This window comes from Ictalurus furcatus, chromosome 6 (genome assembly GCF_023375685.1).
Source record: "Ictalurus furcatus strain D&B chromosome 6, Billie_1.0, whole genome shotgun sequence".
NCBI classification, from domain to species: Eukaryota; Metazoa; Chordata; class Actinopteri; order Siluriformes; family Ictaluridae; genus Ictalurus; species Ictalurus furcatus.
The window spans coordinates 12,538,801-12,553,195 of record NC_071260.1 but is presented as its reverse complement, the minus strand read 5'-3'; the positions used below and the strand labels follow the sequence as shown (position 1 = coordinate 12,553,195).

General features: G+C 39.0%; 1 protein-coding gene across 3 annotated transcripts in view; it reads right to left on the bottom strand.

The window, feature by feature from the left end:
- The window catches only part of uggt2 (UDP-glucose glycoprotein glucosyltransferase 2), a 49,896-nt gene extending 37,349 nt beyond the window's left edge, over positions 1-12,547 (bottom strand). For all 3 annotated transcript variants that reach the window (XM_053626530.1, XM_053626531.1, XM_053626533.1), the window contains exons 1-8: positions 11,675-12,547; positions 7,305-7,435; positions 7,039-7,121; positions 6,662-6,792; positions 4,844-4,956; positions 3,903-4,080; positions 3,702-3,798; positions 3,521-3,593 (exon numbers count right to left, since the gene is read on the bottom strand). In XM_053626530.1, the coding sequence (XP_053482505.1) occupies positions 3,521-3,593; positions 3,702-3,798; positions 3,903-4,080; positions 4,844-4,956; positions 6,662-6,792; positions 7,039-7,121; positions 7,305-7,435; positions 11,675-11,698 (830 nt within the window). In that variant the 5' untranslated portion in view covers positions 11,699-12,547. The remainder of the gene's footprint in view (positions 1-3,520; positions 3,594-3,701; positions 3,799-3,902; positions 4,081-4,843; positions 4,957-6,661; positions 6,793-7,038; positions 7,122-7,304; positions 7,436-11,674) is intronic.
- Between the last annotated feature and the right edge of the window lie 1,848 nt (positions 12,548-14,395).

The window sequence follows — 14,395 nt, the reverse complement described above, 5'->3', positions numbered from 1 at the left end:
CAGTGATTTTGACTGTGGCATGATTGCTGGTGGCAGACAGGCTGGTTTGAGTATTTCTATAACTGCTGAACCCTGGAATTTTCACACATGACTGTCTCTAGAGTTTACTCAAAATGGTGCAATAAAGAAAAAACATCCAGTGAGCTGCAGTTCTGCAGATGGAAACAGTACATCATGCCTTATTTTTGAGAGAGGTCAATGTAGAATGGTCAGACTGGTTCGAGCTGACAAAGTCTACAGTAACTCAGATAACCACTCTGCACAACTGTGGTAAGCAGAACAGCATCTCAGAATCCACAACAATTTGAACCTTGATGCACATGCGCTACAACAGCAGAAGACCACATCGGGGTCCACTTCTGTCAGCCAAGAACAGAAAGCTGAGGCTTCAGTGGGCACAGGCTCACCAAAACTGGACAGTTGAAGATTGGAATAATGTAGCCTGCTGAGGCACACAGATGCTAGGGTCAGAATTTGGCACCAACAGCATGAGTCCATGGACCCAACCTGCCTTGTGTCAACAGTACAGGCTGAAGGATGTGGTGTAATGGTGTGGGGAATGTTTTCTTGGCACACTTTAGGCCCATGAATACAAAATCAATCATCGCTTCAATGCCACAGCCTATTTGAATATTGTTGATGACCATGTGCATCCCTTCATGGCCACAATTTACCCATCTTCTAATGGCTACTTCGAGCATGAAAATGCACCATCTAACAAGCAAAAGTCGTCTCAAACTGGTTTCATGAACATAACAATGAATTCAGCTTTCTTCAGTGGTCTTCCCAGTCACTGGATCTTTATGAAACAGAAAACATTTGGGATGTAGAAAAATGGGAGATTAGCATGCACATAGCATGAAAGTGCTCCTGAAAAATCTGCAGGAATTGCGTGATTCATTTAGGGATGTCACGATAACAAAAGTCTAATAGTCGGTGCCGATACCACTCAAAGTACATGATACGCGATACCAAAGTCAATACCACGGTGTGCTATAAAAATAAAATAAAAAAACTCTCCTGGAGGACATCCTCCTCTGGCTGATACTGGCAAAGAGCGCGAGAGGGGGAGAGAGAGTGGGGGAGGAGGAGGGTATTTTAGTTATCAAACACTGTCTGATAATGAGTCTCCGGAGGTGCACTCCTAAACGCGCGCGCGCGCGCACACACACACACACACACACACACACACACACACACACACACACACACACACTATACTCTGAATGCAAGTATTAGTTTAAATTCACTGATATGGTGGCAGGCCAAAAAGATTTATTAAAAGCTTGAACATTTGAATAATTATTAGTGACATTAGGCTACATGTTGCTGACAGGACACGGGCTGAATGGCGATGCATGGTGGCCCATTAGGAGGTAGTTTATAACACTGCAATGCGTTAGCGTCGTTAACAAATAACTGGCTATCGCAAACATTACATGGAGCATAACGTTAGCTGGTTTCATGGCCATAATGCCAGCTGCCTCAAACAAACATAATATAGGACCGTCTTTCAGGTGCTTCGCCAAATTCCAGGTTTTTCCTCGCTTTGTCTGAAATGAACGATAGCATCGGCTGCACATCGGAAACGATACTAGCTTTCCTCTCAACGAGTCGGGGCGGAGCTAAACTTGTTAAGCTAAGCTAAACTTTTGTAGTTTTTCCTGTGTGCTTGTAGGCGTTCCTCTTCTTCTTCACCACTTGTGGACCGACTAAAACACTTGCGCGTATTTACTGCCCCCATCAGCTCCGGAAGAATCGCAACCTCGGTACTTACAGTACTGTCGTTACGAACGTAACCCATGCTACTGCAGAAGAACAAGTACCATCACATTTTAAGAATGTTGCTACCGACTTGGAACCGAAGTATCGGTTCTCGTGACATCCCTAGATTAATTCGTCAACGTGGACCAGAATCTCAAAGGAGTTTCCAACATCTTGTGGAATCCATGCCATGAAGAACTGAGGCTGTTTTGAGAGCAAAGGGAGGCCCTACCCAGTATTAGTAAAGTGTTTCTAATAAAGTGCTCTGAGTTTATAACTGATGATATTCTAGTTCAATTCAAATTAATACTGTTACCACTTTGCCTGTTTCTCAGCAGCTATGTGATTCTTTTCTTCAGTTTTTTAATTCTAAGATTGATAACGTTCGCAAACAAATTCCTGTCACACCTGACTCTGCCACTTCACTCCTTCGTCCATCTGGGTTCACTGGTGTTTCTTTCACTCATTTCTCACTGCTTGATTCCGAGGCTCTCACAAGGGAGGTATCTAGCATGAAATCAACCACTTGCCTGCTGGATCCAATTCCCACAAACCTATTTAAATAGTGCTTTGATGTTTGGTGCCCTGCTATCCTTGGTATTATAAATGAATCACTGGAGACTGGGGTTGTTCCAGCAGTACTAAAGCCTGCTGCTGTTACACCTGTACCAAAGAAAGAAAATGTTTCTGTGGATGATTTTAACAATTTTCGTCCCATTTCAAATCTTCCGTTTTTGGCAAAAATACTTCAGCATGTTGTTGACTCTCAACTATGTAATCATCTTACAATTAATAACCTCTTTGAACCCCTTCAGTCAGGTTCTCGTAAACTTAACACTGAAACGGCGTTGGTCAAAGTTACCAATGACTTGTTGATGGCCTCCGATTCTGGCACTACAGCCATTCTTATTCTTCTTGATCTTAGAGCTGCTTTCGATACTGTGGATCATGGTCTTTCCACTTTCCTTGAAAGTGTTTTTGGTGTGTTTTAAACAGTTTTAAAGACTGTGCCCAATGCTAAATTTCTCTGTGGCTGAAAAACTGATAAACTCATTTGTTGACACTCGGCTGGATTACTGCAACACCGTTTTAGCTGGAGTTTCTAAATCCACAATTATCAAATTGCAATATGTTCAAAACTCTGCCGCCAGGATCCTGATGGGGACCAGGAAAAGTGAACATATTACTCTTGTTTTGGAGTCCTTACACTGGCTCCCGGTCAGGTTCCGTGTCGATTTTAAGATCATGATGTTGACATACAAGGCACTACATGGCTTGACTCTGTATTACTTATCTGGTTTATTAATCCCTTACACCCCAAATCGCAGACTACGCTCCTCACAGTGCAATTTGTTAACTGTTCCACAAACCCGCCTAAAATCTATGGGTGACAGGGCTTTTTTTGTCTATGCTCCTTCACTTTGGAACTCTCTTCCTCCTGAACTAAGGGAAGCTCAGACTTTTGACATTTTTAAAGCTCAACTTAAGACACACTTTTTTAAACTTGCATTTGACTGCTGATGTCTTTTTTATTATTATTTTATAATTATTATTATTATTGTTCTTATTAACTTTTATATGTTTTATTTTTCTGTGTACTGCTTATTTTGTGTACAGCTCTTTGAGAAGCTGCTTTTAAAGGCGCTTCATAAAATAAAGTTTATTATTATTATTATAGTTCTAAAATACCACGATATGTAATAGAAAGGGCATGTAATAATAAAAAAACAACAACACTGTACATGTATATTTTCACCTTAATTTTCCAAATAAAAAACCCTGGATGTCATTGGTGTCATCCTCTTCAAAAGTGGCTGTTGATTTTGAATCTAAAAAACAACAACAAAAAAACAAATTGCCCTTTTAATTATGTTCACAAAATAATTAAGATAATCAATAAGGTATCACATTGGGCAACCGGATATCATAATGTATACCTTTAACTTGTGTATCATCCACAGCTTTGTACTCAGTACTTTTAATAGCCAGTTCCACACCATATCCAGACAGAAGCATGTGCTGCTTCTTTGGCTCCTGTTGGAACACAGAAGAACTTGCAATAAAACACATGCAAGCAACAATTATTTTCTTTGACAGTCTGTTGAATAAATTATTGACCTAACCAAAAACAAACTCACAGCGACAAAATGGCGCAGCACATAGATCAGCTTCCCCTCTTCTGCCTTCTCAGAAAGAACTTTATGGAACGTGTTGAACTTTTTGGTGCCGATTTCAGCATAAAGTATGGCGACAGGAAGATCCGTCCCGTTGACACCTGGATATTTATGATCATTCTTATACAAGTACGGCTTTGGCCTGTAAATATAAAAAATAAGTGAAACAAAAATCAACAAACAGGGCTGCTGTGCAGGATAAAACCTGTCTTACATCCACATATATTGATCAAGTATTTCTATTCTACATGTAAACTGATCCCCCAGGCTCCCTGTGATGGTAGGGCTTTCCACAGACAATTCTGTTTGTGTCTTTAAAAAATGGCATGGCCTGGTTTGTTTAACTCACACTTTATGGTTGGATAAGTACACTGTTATTGAAGCACTGCTGTTATGGTGTTTCACCTGTCTGCAACCTGTAGGTTTAGATTGATTATTAGGATTGAATATCGAAACATACATTTATTTATTAGTGAGATCCTGCTGATCGTGCAGTTTCCTTACTTGAGCACATACAAAAGCTGAGTGAGTATTAACTTCTGAAATAGTGAGTGAGTGAGTGCATTAAAGGCTTTGCATTTAAAAAAAAACAAAACAAAAAAAAAACTGTCTCTCACAGTTCAGAGTTTCTGTTGCTCGAGTAATCAGTAAAAACCATACCGCATGCATTATGTACTTTTAATCTACCATTAATGAAGTCATGGATTAGCAACCTCTGAAATCACTCATAATGCCAGCCTAAGACACAGCAAGCAAGGAGCAACAGTAGACTTTGAACAAATGCAATTTCTAATTTAAGAGGCTTACTGCATACCCCAGCACAATCCCAGAAACCTCCCTGCATAAATAGTACCGCTAAGAAAGAACAGAGAAAGGAAATCCCACAATCATCAAAAGTGAATTACCTGCCTGCGGCACCCTTCAGGAGTTTCTTCATGTTCTTGGGGCTGCAAGCGTGTTGGCCGTGGACAGAGACAAAGGCAGCGCAGGCATCTGGCGGAGGCTCATCACTGGCAATCTGCACAAAGGACAAATGGCAAAGAAATTCTTCACCCAATAGCAATTTATTCAATTGGAAAAAAAAAGGCAATAACTGGGGTGAAAAAACAACCAACAACTGGGAATCAGTCAGTGTAGCCTTATTTGCACAATTGTAACCAATCCTACAGGGGTGAAAAATCACAACTCTGAACAAATGAGACAGGCGGATTATGAGTTTATTTCCAGCATTTCTCAAAATAGGTTCAGTAGGCTGCTGATATTAAGGTCACCATTGTTTTCTGCCTCTGGTCCAAATACCAGAGAGATTTTTATTTTATTTATTTTTTTTAATCTGTGGGTTTCGATAATAAGGATATTTTTTGCCACGTTTGTTCAAAGGCACAAATTATAGCAACACTCAAAAGACACAAATATTCCAGTATATTCGAGATAACATTTAACGATTTGCACTGTAATTCGGGCTAGAATATATTTTCTACAACAGGGTTGCCAGATTAAGGGTCAAGGATTTTTCATACAATAGAGTAACTACAGTCAAGGGGGAAAAAAGAAAGTGCACCCTGCTTCAGTTGAACTGTATGTTTTTACTCGATCAGGGCCTCCATAACAATTGTGTAGTCTTCACCAACTTCTATAAACAAACAAATAACCTCAAGTAACGACAACAACAACAAAAAAAAACCCAACAGATTTCAATATGTACTCATTTTTGTTTCTCAAAAAGTAAACCACATTCACCCAACAGATGGGGAAAAAAATAAGTAGACCCTATAATTCAGTAACATGTAGAACCACCTTTAGCAACAAAAACTTGCTATATAGCTATACGAGCACATAGGTACTCAGCCATTGTGATGCCAGATGCATTTTTTGTATGATCCTGATGTTTTTCTTTTTGTTCCCTTTTCCCCTCTATGCCTCTGATTGTTTATGATGGTTTATATGTATGATGATGTGTTTTTGTTTTTCTACGCACCTACGGTGGAAACAAATGCCCTCTTTGAGGACCAATAAACTATCTGTCTTTCTGTTTGTCTGTCTGTCTGTCTAACTTGAAGTAAACATTTTCTGTAGGAGCTTATCAGTCTTGCCCATTCTTCTTTACAACATTGCTTCAGTTCATTGATGTTTGAGGGCATTTGTTTATGCACATCTCGCTTAGGATCCTGTCACATCATCTCAATGGGGTTGGGGTCTGGACTTTGACTTGGCCATTCCAAAACCTTCACTTTTGTCTTCTTTATCCATTCAGATGTCAATTTGCTGGTGTGCTTGGGATCACTGTTCTGCTGCACAACCCAATTTCAGCCCAGCTTAAGCTGCTGGACAGCCTCACATTTGCCTCATGAATATTCTGGTATAAAGTGGAGTTCATCATTGTCTCAAGGACTGCAAGTTTCCCAGGTCCTGAGTTACAAAACAAGCCCAAATCATCACCCCTCCACCACCATGCTTGATATTAATTCGCAAAGACAAATGGAAATTATGCTAGTTTCAACTTCTTAGCCCTGTTAAGTAGCTATTTGTGCAACCAAAACATGGGACAAGACAAGCACATTTGAGCCCTCACTTGCCTAATGGTGTACATAATGAATTTCTTTTTTTTTTTTTTACTTCCCAGACAGCTCTATTATTAATTATTAGCAATATGAGTCTGTAGTATTTTGCTTTAAATTACATAGATTTGCTTCACATAGTGAGGCTGTATGTGTAGGTCTCACCTGTTGGAATGCATGTACAGCAGGTGAGTAGGCTCTGAGCGACAGTGAAAACTTCAGCAGGCTGACCTGTAGATCACTCAGGAACTGACCAGCTTTTTTAACGATCAGGTTATAGTATGATCGGACAGATTCTTGATTTGGGAAGAGACAAAAAACAAAATAAAAACACTGATTTTTCTGGTACGGATATAAAATAGCATTTAATAATAGTTTTAGCAGTTTGCATCAATGATGGCGATCGAAATAATGCACATTTCACATGTACGCTGACCCTTAAAAACCTAACAATCAAATATGTTCTTGTTATCTTAACAGACATTCCAGAAAACAATAATCTAAAAGGCATGGTCATGCATGGACGAGATTTTAGTCCTCACCTCCATGTTTGTACACAGTTAACTCCTTCACAGTATCAACAAACTGCCAAAACTTGTCATCTCCAGCTTCGCCAATAAACTCACTAAGGATTTGAGAATATATTTAAAACAGCATAAACAAACAAACAAAAGCAAAATAGCCATCACGATCAACGAAGGACAAAGACAGCCGCATTTCGGCACAGTCACAGCTTCTAACCCTGAGAGCAAACTGATCATTTCAGTCAGAGGTGTGTGAGAGCAGAGAAACCACCAAACAGCTGTACCTTGTCTCCAGTAAAAGCGGAGTCATGGGCCACTTGGCCTTCAGACTGGCCGTGACTCCCTTTGATGCAGAGTGTGCATGCTGCAATTGCATCAGGACAAGCACCAAGCTGAGGACCCTCATCGTCCGATGCTATAAAGTCCAAAGGAACACAATTCGGATGTATGATCATTTTTAACGTTAAGTATTAGGGAGCCTAAATGAGGTGCTGTATATACTGAGCGCAGCAAAAGTCAATGAATTCTTAACTGTAGTAAAAGTGTGTTTTGACTCACAAAGGTGTTGTGCAAAACTTAGAAAACCCCATCTAGATCTTAAAAAAAAAAATAACTACCAGTTACAGTCCCGTCCAAAACTATTAGAACGGCGAGGCTAATTCATTTGTTTGTGCTATACACTAAAGATATCTGGGTTTGAGATCAAAAGATGGACATGAGACAAGAGTTTAGGATTTCAGATTTTATTTCCTAGTTTACATCTAGATGTGTTCAACAGCATAAAACACAGAAGCTTTTGTATCAGTCCACCCAATTTTTGTGGTTTGTATCTTGTGGTATGGCCTCTATATTTCTGTGGATTGTGATACCTTAAGCCCTGCCCTGTGGAGGTTCACGTGATGTCACTAACTGTTGTTTTTAGGTTTTTCTTCATAGCTCTCACAATGTTTCTGTCATCAGCTATTGTCGTTTTCCATGGCCAACCATTCGGTGTCTGTTGCTCAGTCCACCAGTGGTTTCTTTCTTTTTCAGGACATTGCAAATTCTTGTACTGTCTATGCCCAATGTTTGTGCAATGCCTCTGATTGATTTTCCCTCTTTTCTCAGCTTCAAAACGGCTTGCTTTTCTCCCAAACACAGCTCTCTGATCTTCATGTAGGCTTATCCTTTTTCACAAGCAGTCTTCACGGGTGAAACTGAAGGCTAAAACCAAGAGTAAATGTTCGGAGCTATTTACTGTTTAAACAACCAATCTAACAGGACACACCTGGGTAACAAGAAACACTTGTCAGTCACATGTTACAATATTTTTGCAAGGCTACAAATTGGGTGCTCCGATACAAAATGCGCTATGTTCTACGTCGTTTTACCAGGATATAAAAACTGAAATTCGAAACTCGAAATATCTTCTCATATTCATCTTTTGATTTCAAACCCAAATGTCTTCAGTCTACAGCAAAAACAAATGAATTGGCCTTACCGTTCCAATCGTTTCAGAGGAGACTGTATATGAATTCTATATGAATATATGAACAGATGAGACTGTATATGAAAAGCATCTGCTAAATGAATCAATGTAAATGAATTAGACTAGATTTATTCCACAGGATTGTGAGTAGTAAAATAGCATGTAAGGTGATTTGTTCAAGTTAACTAAAGTGTTGTAAATGCCAGCGTGGTTTGTTATTTTGTTACAGTGTAGGAAATCAGTCAATCATTATCACAGCAGTTATATTTACATTTGAGTTTATATACAGTAGGGGAAATAAGTATTGGACATTTTTTTCAGTAAATATATTTCCAATTAGGCTATTCACATGAAATTTTCACCAGACATCAGTATTAACTCAAGAAATATAAAGAATTCACAACATTAAAGTCCATAAATAAAGTTATGTGTAATAAAGTAGAATAAAACAGGAAAAAAGTATTGAACACGCTAAGAAGCATTTCTCCAAGGAAAGGTAAGGCAAGATAAAACCAGCTGAAATCCATAAGTAATTATACCCCCTGTCTGTGCAAATTAATATCAGCTGGGTTAGTAAATTGGTGGTCTATAAAAAGCTTTTCATTACCAAGGTGTCACACAAGAAATATCTCCTGATGGATAAAAGCAAAGAGCTCTCCCAAAACCTTCGCAACCTTATTGTTGCAAAACATATTGATGGACTCAAATACAGATGCATTTCAAAAATTCGGAATCTTCCAGTATGCACCATTGGGGCCATTATCCGCAAGTGGAAGCAACATCACTCAGTCATCAACCAGCCACGCACAGGATCTACTTGCATGATTTCTGGCCAGGGAGTCAGAAGAATATTCAAATCTCTGCTTGCCTGTCTGGCATCTCGGACTGGATGAGGGAACACCACCTTAAGCTCAAATTGGCTAAATCTGAGCTTCTCGTCATCCCAACCCGCCCCTCAATCAACCATAATCTCACTATACAGCTCGGCTCAACCACACACAAGCCAACCAGGACAGCCTGGGGTGACTTGGGGTGACTTTTGATGACAGCTTGACCTTTACAGACCACATTTCAACGACTGCACGGTCCTGCAGGTTCATTCTGTATAACATCTAGAGAATCAGACCCGATCTCACAGGTTACACAGCTAGTAGTCCAGGCTCTTGTCATATCAAATCTGGACTACTGCAATGCACTACTCTCGGGCCTCCCAGCCAGCTCCATCAAACCCCTTCAGATGATTCACAATGCAGCAACACACCTCATCTTCAAACAGCTCAAAAGGACCCATGTCGCACCCCTCTTCATCTCCCTCCACTGCCTTCCTGTGGCTGCCCGTATCAAATTCAAGACCTTGCCTGGAACAACATCCCCCTACCTCAACTCTCTCCTGAAGGCTTACGTTCCCTCATGCAATCTGCGATCGATTAGCGACCAACTCTTAGTAGTGCCTACTCAGCGTGGCTCAAGGTCCCTTTCCAGAACCTTCGCACTAACTGTTCCTCAGAGGTGGAATGAACTTCCAACCTCAATCCGGACTACAGAATCTGTCACTCTCTTCAAAAAACAGCTAAAGACCCACCTCTTCTGTGAACACCTAACTAACCCCACATTATCCTTTATATATATAAAAAAATAATAATAATAAATAAAAACTTACTCTGACTCTTACACCTCTACTCTGAGCATTCTGCTTTTCTAGAACTCAATTAAAAAATCTTGTATGGTAGCACTACTTGCATTGTTCTCCGCTTGATATATGGCTTTGCTTATATTCCCTCAATTGTAAGTCGCTTTGGATAAATGCATCTGCTAAATGAATAAATGTGAATGTAAGAGTAGCCCAAGAGCCAAGGACCACTCAGAAAGAGCTCCAGAAACATAGCAGGTGCCATTGTCACAGAGGAAAACAATAGGTAATTCACTCCACTGCTCACGTTTACCCCTCAAGACTCCATTACTAAAGAAAAGGCATGTCGAAGCTGGTTTAAAGTTTGCTACAACTCATTTAGAGTCGTCTGGTCAGACGAGAGGAAAATTGAACTTTTTGGGTGTTATTCTACACACCATGTTTGGAGAAGAAATAGCACTGCACATCATGAATGGAGCCCTTTACCGGGAGATTTTTGAGAAGAATCTGCTGCCATCCACCCGGATCATGAAGACGAGACGTGGGTGGACCTTCCAGCAGGACAATGATCCAAAGCATACAGCAAAGGAAACTCTCAAGACCCAGTCAATCACCTGACTTGAATCCAATTGAACAAGATTTAAAGACAATACGTTTAGAAAAACGGGCCAAAATCACACCCGAATACTGTGGCCCATTAATTTCTTCATACAGGAAGTGTCTTGAAGCCGTCATTACAAACAAAGGCTTCTCCACTAAGTATTAAATAAATTTCAGTTAGCGTTTTCAGTATTATATGCTGTGTCATTCTGCTTTATTTATGGACTTTAATGTTGCGAATTCTTTATATTTCTGGATTTCTTGAGTTAATACTGATGTGTGGTGAAAATTTCATGTAAATAACCTCACTGGAAATATATTTACTGGAAAAAAAATGTTGACGCGTTCAATACGTATTTCCCCCACTGTGGCTGTGTGTCATTTTATATATATATATATATATATATATATATATATATATATATATATATATATATATAGTGCAAATTTTAATAATAAGCCTTATGTTTGAATTACTTACTTTGAAGTACATAGGGGAATCATGGTATTTATATTACAGTTAAAGGGGTCTCTCACTGCAAAAACCCTTTGATAACCCCTGGACTAAACACAATACTGTGCCACGTAGTTGCAATACAGCTTACACACAGTGCAATTAACTGAATTACTATGAGCTGCTGCTTCAGCTTTTATATTCAAGACACAGAAAAAATGGCTGTGTTAGTGAGAAAGGAAATAGTATTCCCCAGTTTCATTTTCAGTACGTCGGAGGGGGGGAAAAAAGGGTTGTCAGAAAAGAAAGGTTGCATTTTCATTGAGAAGTACAGCTGGCTGTAGTCTGAAACAGCAGACAAAAATGTCAGAGTCTTTATTTACACGTGACCCACGCTCCAATCTCAGTTATAACCTTATGTCCTTCAACAGAAACGGGAACAAATCTGAATATCGCTAATTCGTGTAAAACAGCTTGAATATAAAGTGAGCCGCTATCTTACCCTGGTTTTACTGGAGGCCGCCATTCAGGGGTCCTGCGACTTTAAGTGCTGGTCTTCTTTCCAGTGTAACTGCCTTGGAAAGAAATTTGGGCGATAAACTAACAAAAAAAAAGGTCGAATTCTGAGATTTTGAGCGATTCAGTTTTAACTCAACTGTTGTTTTCCGTGGAAAATTACTGCGATAACGCGCGACATTCAGGCACCTTTAAGGACGACTAACTGTTAAATCCAATGCTTGAAGATGCTGCGGGTTGAATCCCAAACGACTCAACATGGAATATGTAGCGCACTACCTAGGGTGTATGAGCCATTACTTCGTACCCTAAATAGTGCACTTATTTAATGGAGTTAAAGCCATTAGGAATTCAGCCACACAACCCAATCACAGCGGATTTCTAACCCAGTGTGTCTGTGGATGAAACTTCAGAAACTTAACAACAAAGCCAGGGGCAGTTTATGGAATTTAAATAAGTCTTAGTTTACAGTCAAACATTGACTTTTATGGAAGCAACATTTAAGCAATATTTAAGTTCTAACTTTAGTCTAAAACATTTTGCCACCTACTTATACTTAAAAAAAAATGATTGTGGGAAAAAAAAATCAAAAGCATTCGGGTAGATATAGTTATAGATTGTCGAGAAATGTCACCCTGCTTAAAAAAAAAAAACCCAATAGAAACCATGACGATAATTCTAATGGTTTCCACTACAAATCAGCTGTTAACCATTAAAACCATTATCATTATTAGTCCTTATTGGTATCCACTAGACATAACATGACACCGATAGAAGGCAATAAATTACCAGTAGAGACCCACATGGACCATTACAGTTTCCATTAAAACCAATACAATTCATATTATAACCATTAAAACCGTTGCAAATTTTTTGAAGGTTTCTGTTGTTGTTGTTGATTTATTTTTTCAGCAGGGAGATTCCAATAGGATGACATGGCTTAATAATGTTTTGATTGACATTTAACACTCAAGAGACAGGAACCCCAATTCACACAGAAGCACTTATAATTGAATAAAATTTAATTATTAACATGAATCCTTCAAATAAACATCATAAAATGTCGATGAAATAAATTTCCAATTTCCTTTTTATTTTATTTTTTTGTACATTTCTGTACCACAGTTTATCAAATAGGTGAAGTCTGCCCACTGATATAACAAACCAGTGGTGGGATGCCTTCCAGCATGCCAGAGTAAATATACAAATATTGTTGAATAAGTGCTAAATAAACAATACATCAAAATCAGATATTGCATAATAGACTGCATTAACCATGATTTTACAAAAAAAAAAATTAATTGTATTCTGGTCTGGGACATACATATTCACACCTAGGAGCAATTTAGCATATCCATTTCACCTACATTTTTGGGAGGTAGGAAGAAATCGGAGAACCCAGAGGAAACCCACATGCGCACACGCAAAACACAATACAGACAGTAAACCAAGCTCAGGATCAAATGCAGGACCCTATGAGGTAGCAAAACTACCTCCGGCAACATTTTAGAGTGCTATTTTTGTTTTTATTTGTTTAACTAAAGTTTTCACAAAGACAATAACTTGATTCTTGCAAATTTCTCCTGTACCTGATGTAGAAATCTGTAACTTTAGAAAACTTCAAACGCAACTGGTTAGCGCTGTGTTTGACTAACATAAGTTTCAGAATGTGGTTTCCTCTAGGTACATTATTTAAACATCATTTGTTTTTTATATGCAAGATGGCCAATAAGATGACTTACGTACAATCGTGTGGAATGTTAATATCGGCCGTGCTCCTTGGCCAGTTGATAGACTGGTTGGAGCTACTAATTATAAGAGTAGAATAATAGACTACTTCATTAAATAAAGTCACCATGACACCTTAAGACTACAATGGTCAATAGCTACTATAGATAGTGTAAAACCCCAATTCCAAAAAAGTTGGGACACTGTGTGAAATGTAAATAAATCTCAATAAAAACAGAATGCAATGATTTGCAAGTCTCATAAACCCATATGTTAGTCACAACAGAACACAGAAAACAAATCATATGATTAAACTGAGTAAATGTACCATTTTAAGAAAATAAATAAGGTCATTTTGAATGTCAGCTGGAGGAATATTTTGCAACTAATTAGGTTAATTGGCAACAGGTCAGTTACATGATTGGGTATAAAAAGAGTATCTTAGCGAGGCAGAGTCTTTCGGAAATAAAGATGGGCAGAGGTTCACCAATCTGCCCTCAATAATGTTCCTCAATGTAAAATTGCGAAGAATATGAATATCTCTTCATCTACAGTACATAATATCATCAAAAGATTCAGAGAATCTGGAGAAATCTCTGCACGCAAGGGATAAGGGTGAAAATCAATATGACATGCCCATGATCTTCAGGCCTTCAGGCGGCACTGCATTAAAAACAGGCAAGATTCTGTACTGGAAATCACTGCATGGGCTCAGAAACACTTCCAGAACTCATTGTCTGTGAACACAGTTTACCATGCCATACACAAATGCTGGTTATGGCTCTGTCATGGAAAGAAGAAGCCATATGTGAACATGATCTAGAAACACAGCCGTCTTCTCTGGGCCAAAGCTCATTTAAAATGGACTGAGGCAAAGTGGAAAACTGTTCAGTGGTCAGGTGAATAGAAATTTTTCATTCTTTTTGGAAACCATGGACGCTGCGCCCTCTAAACTAAAGAAGACTAAAGAGGAGAGGGA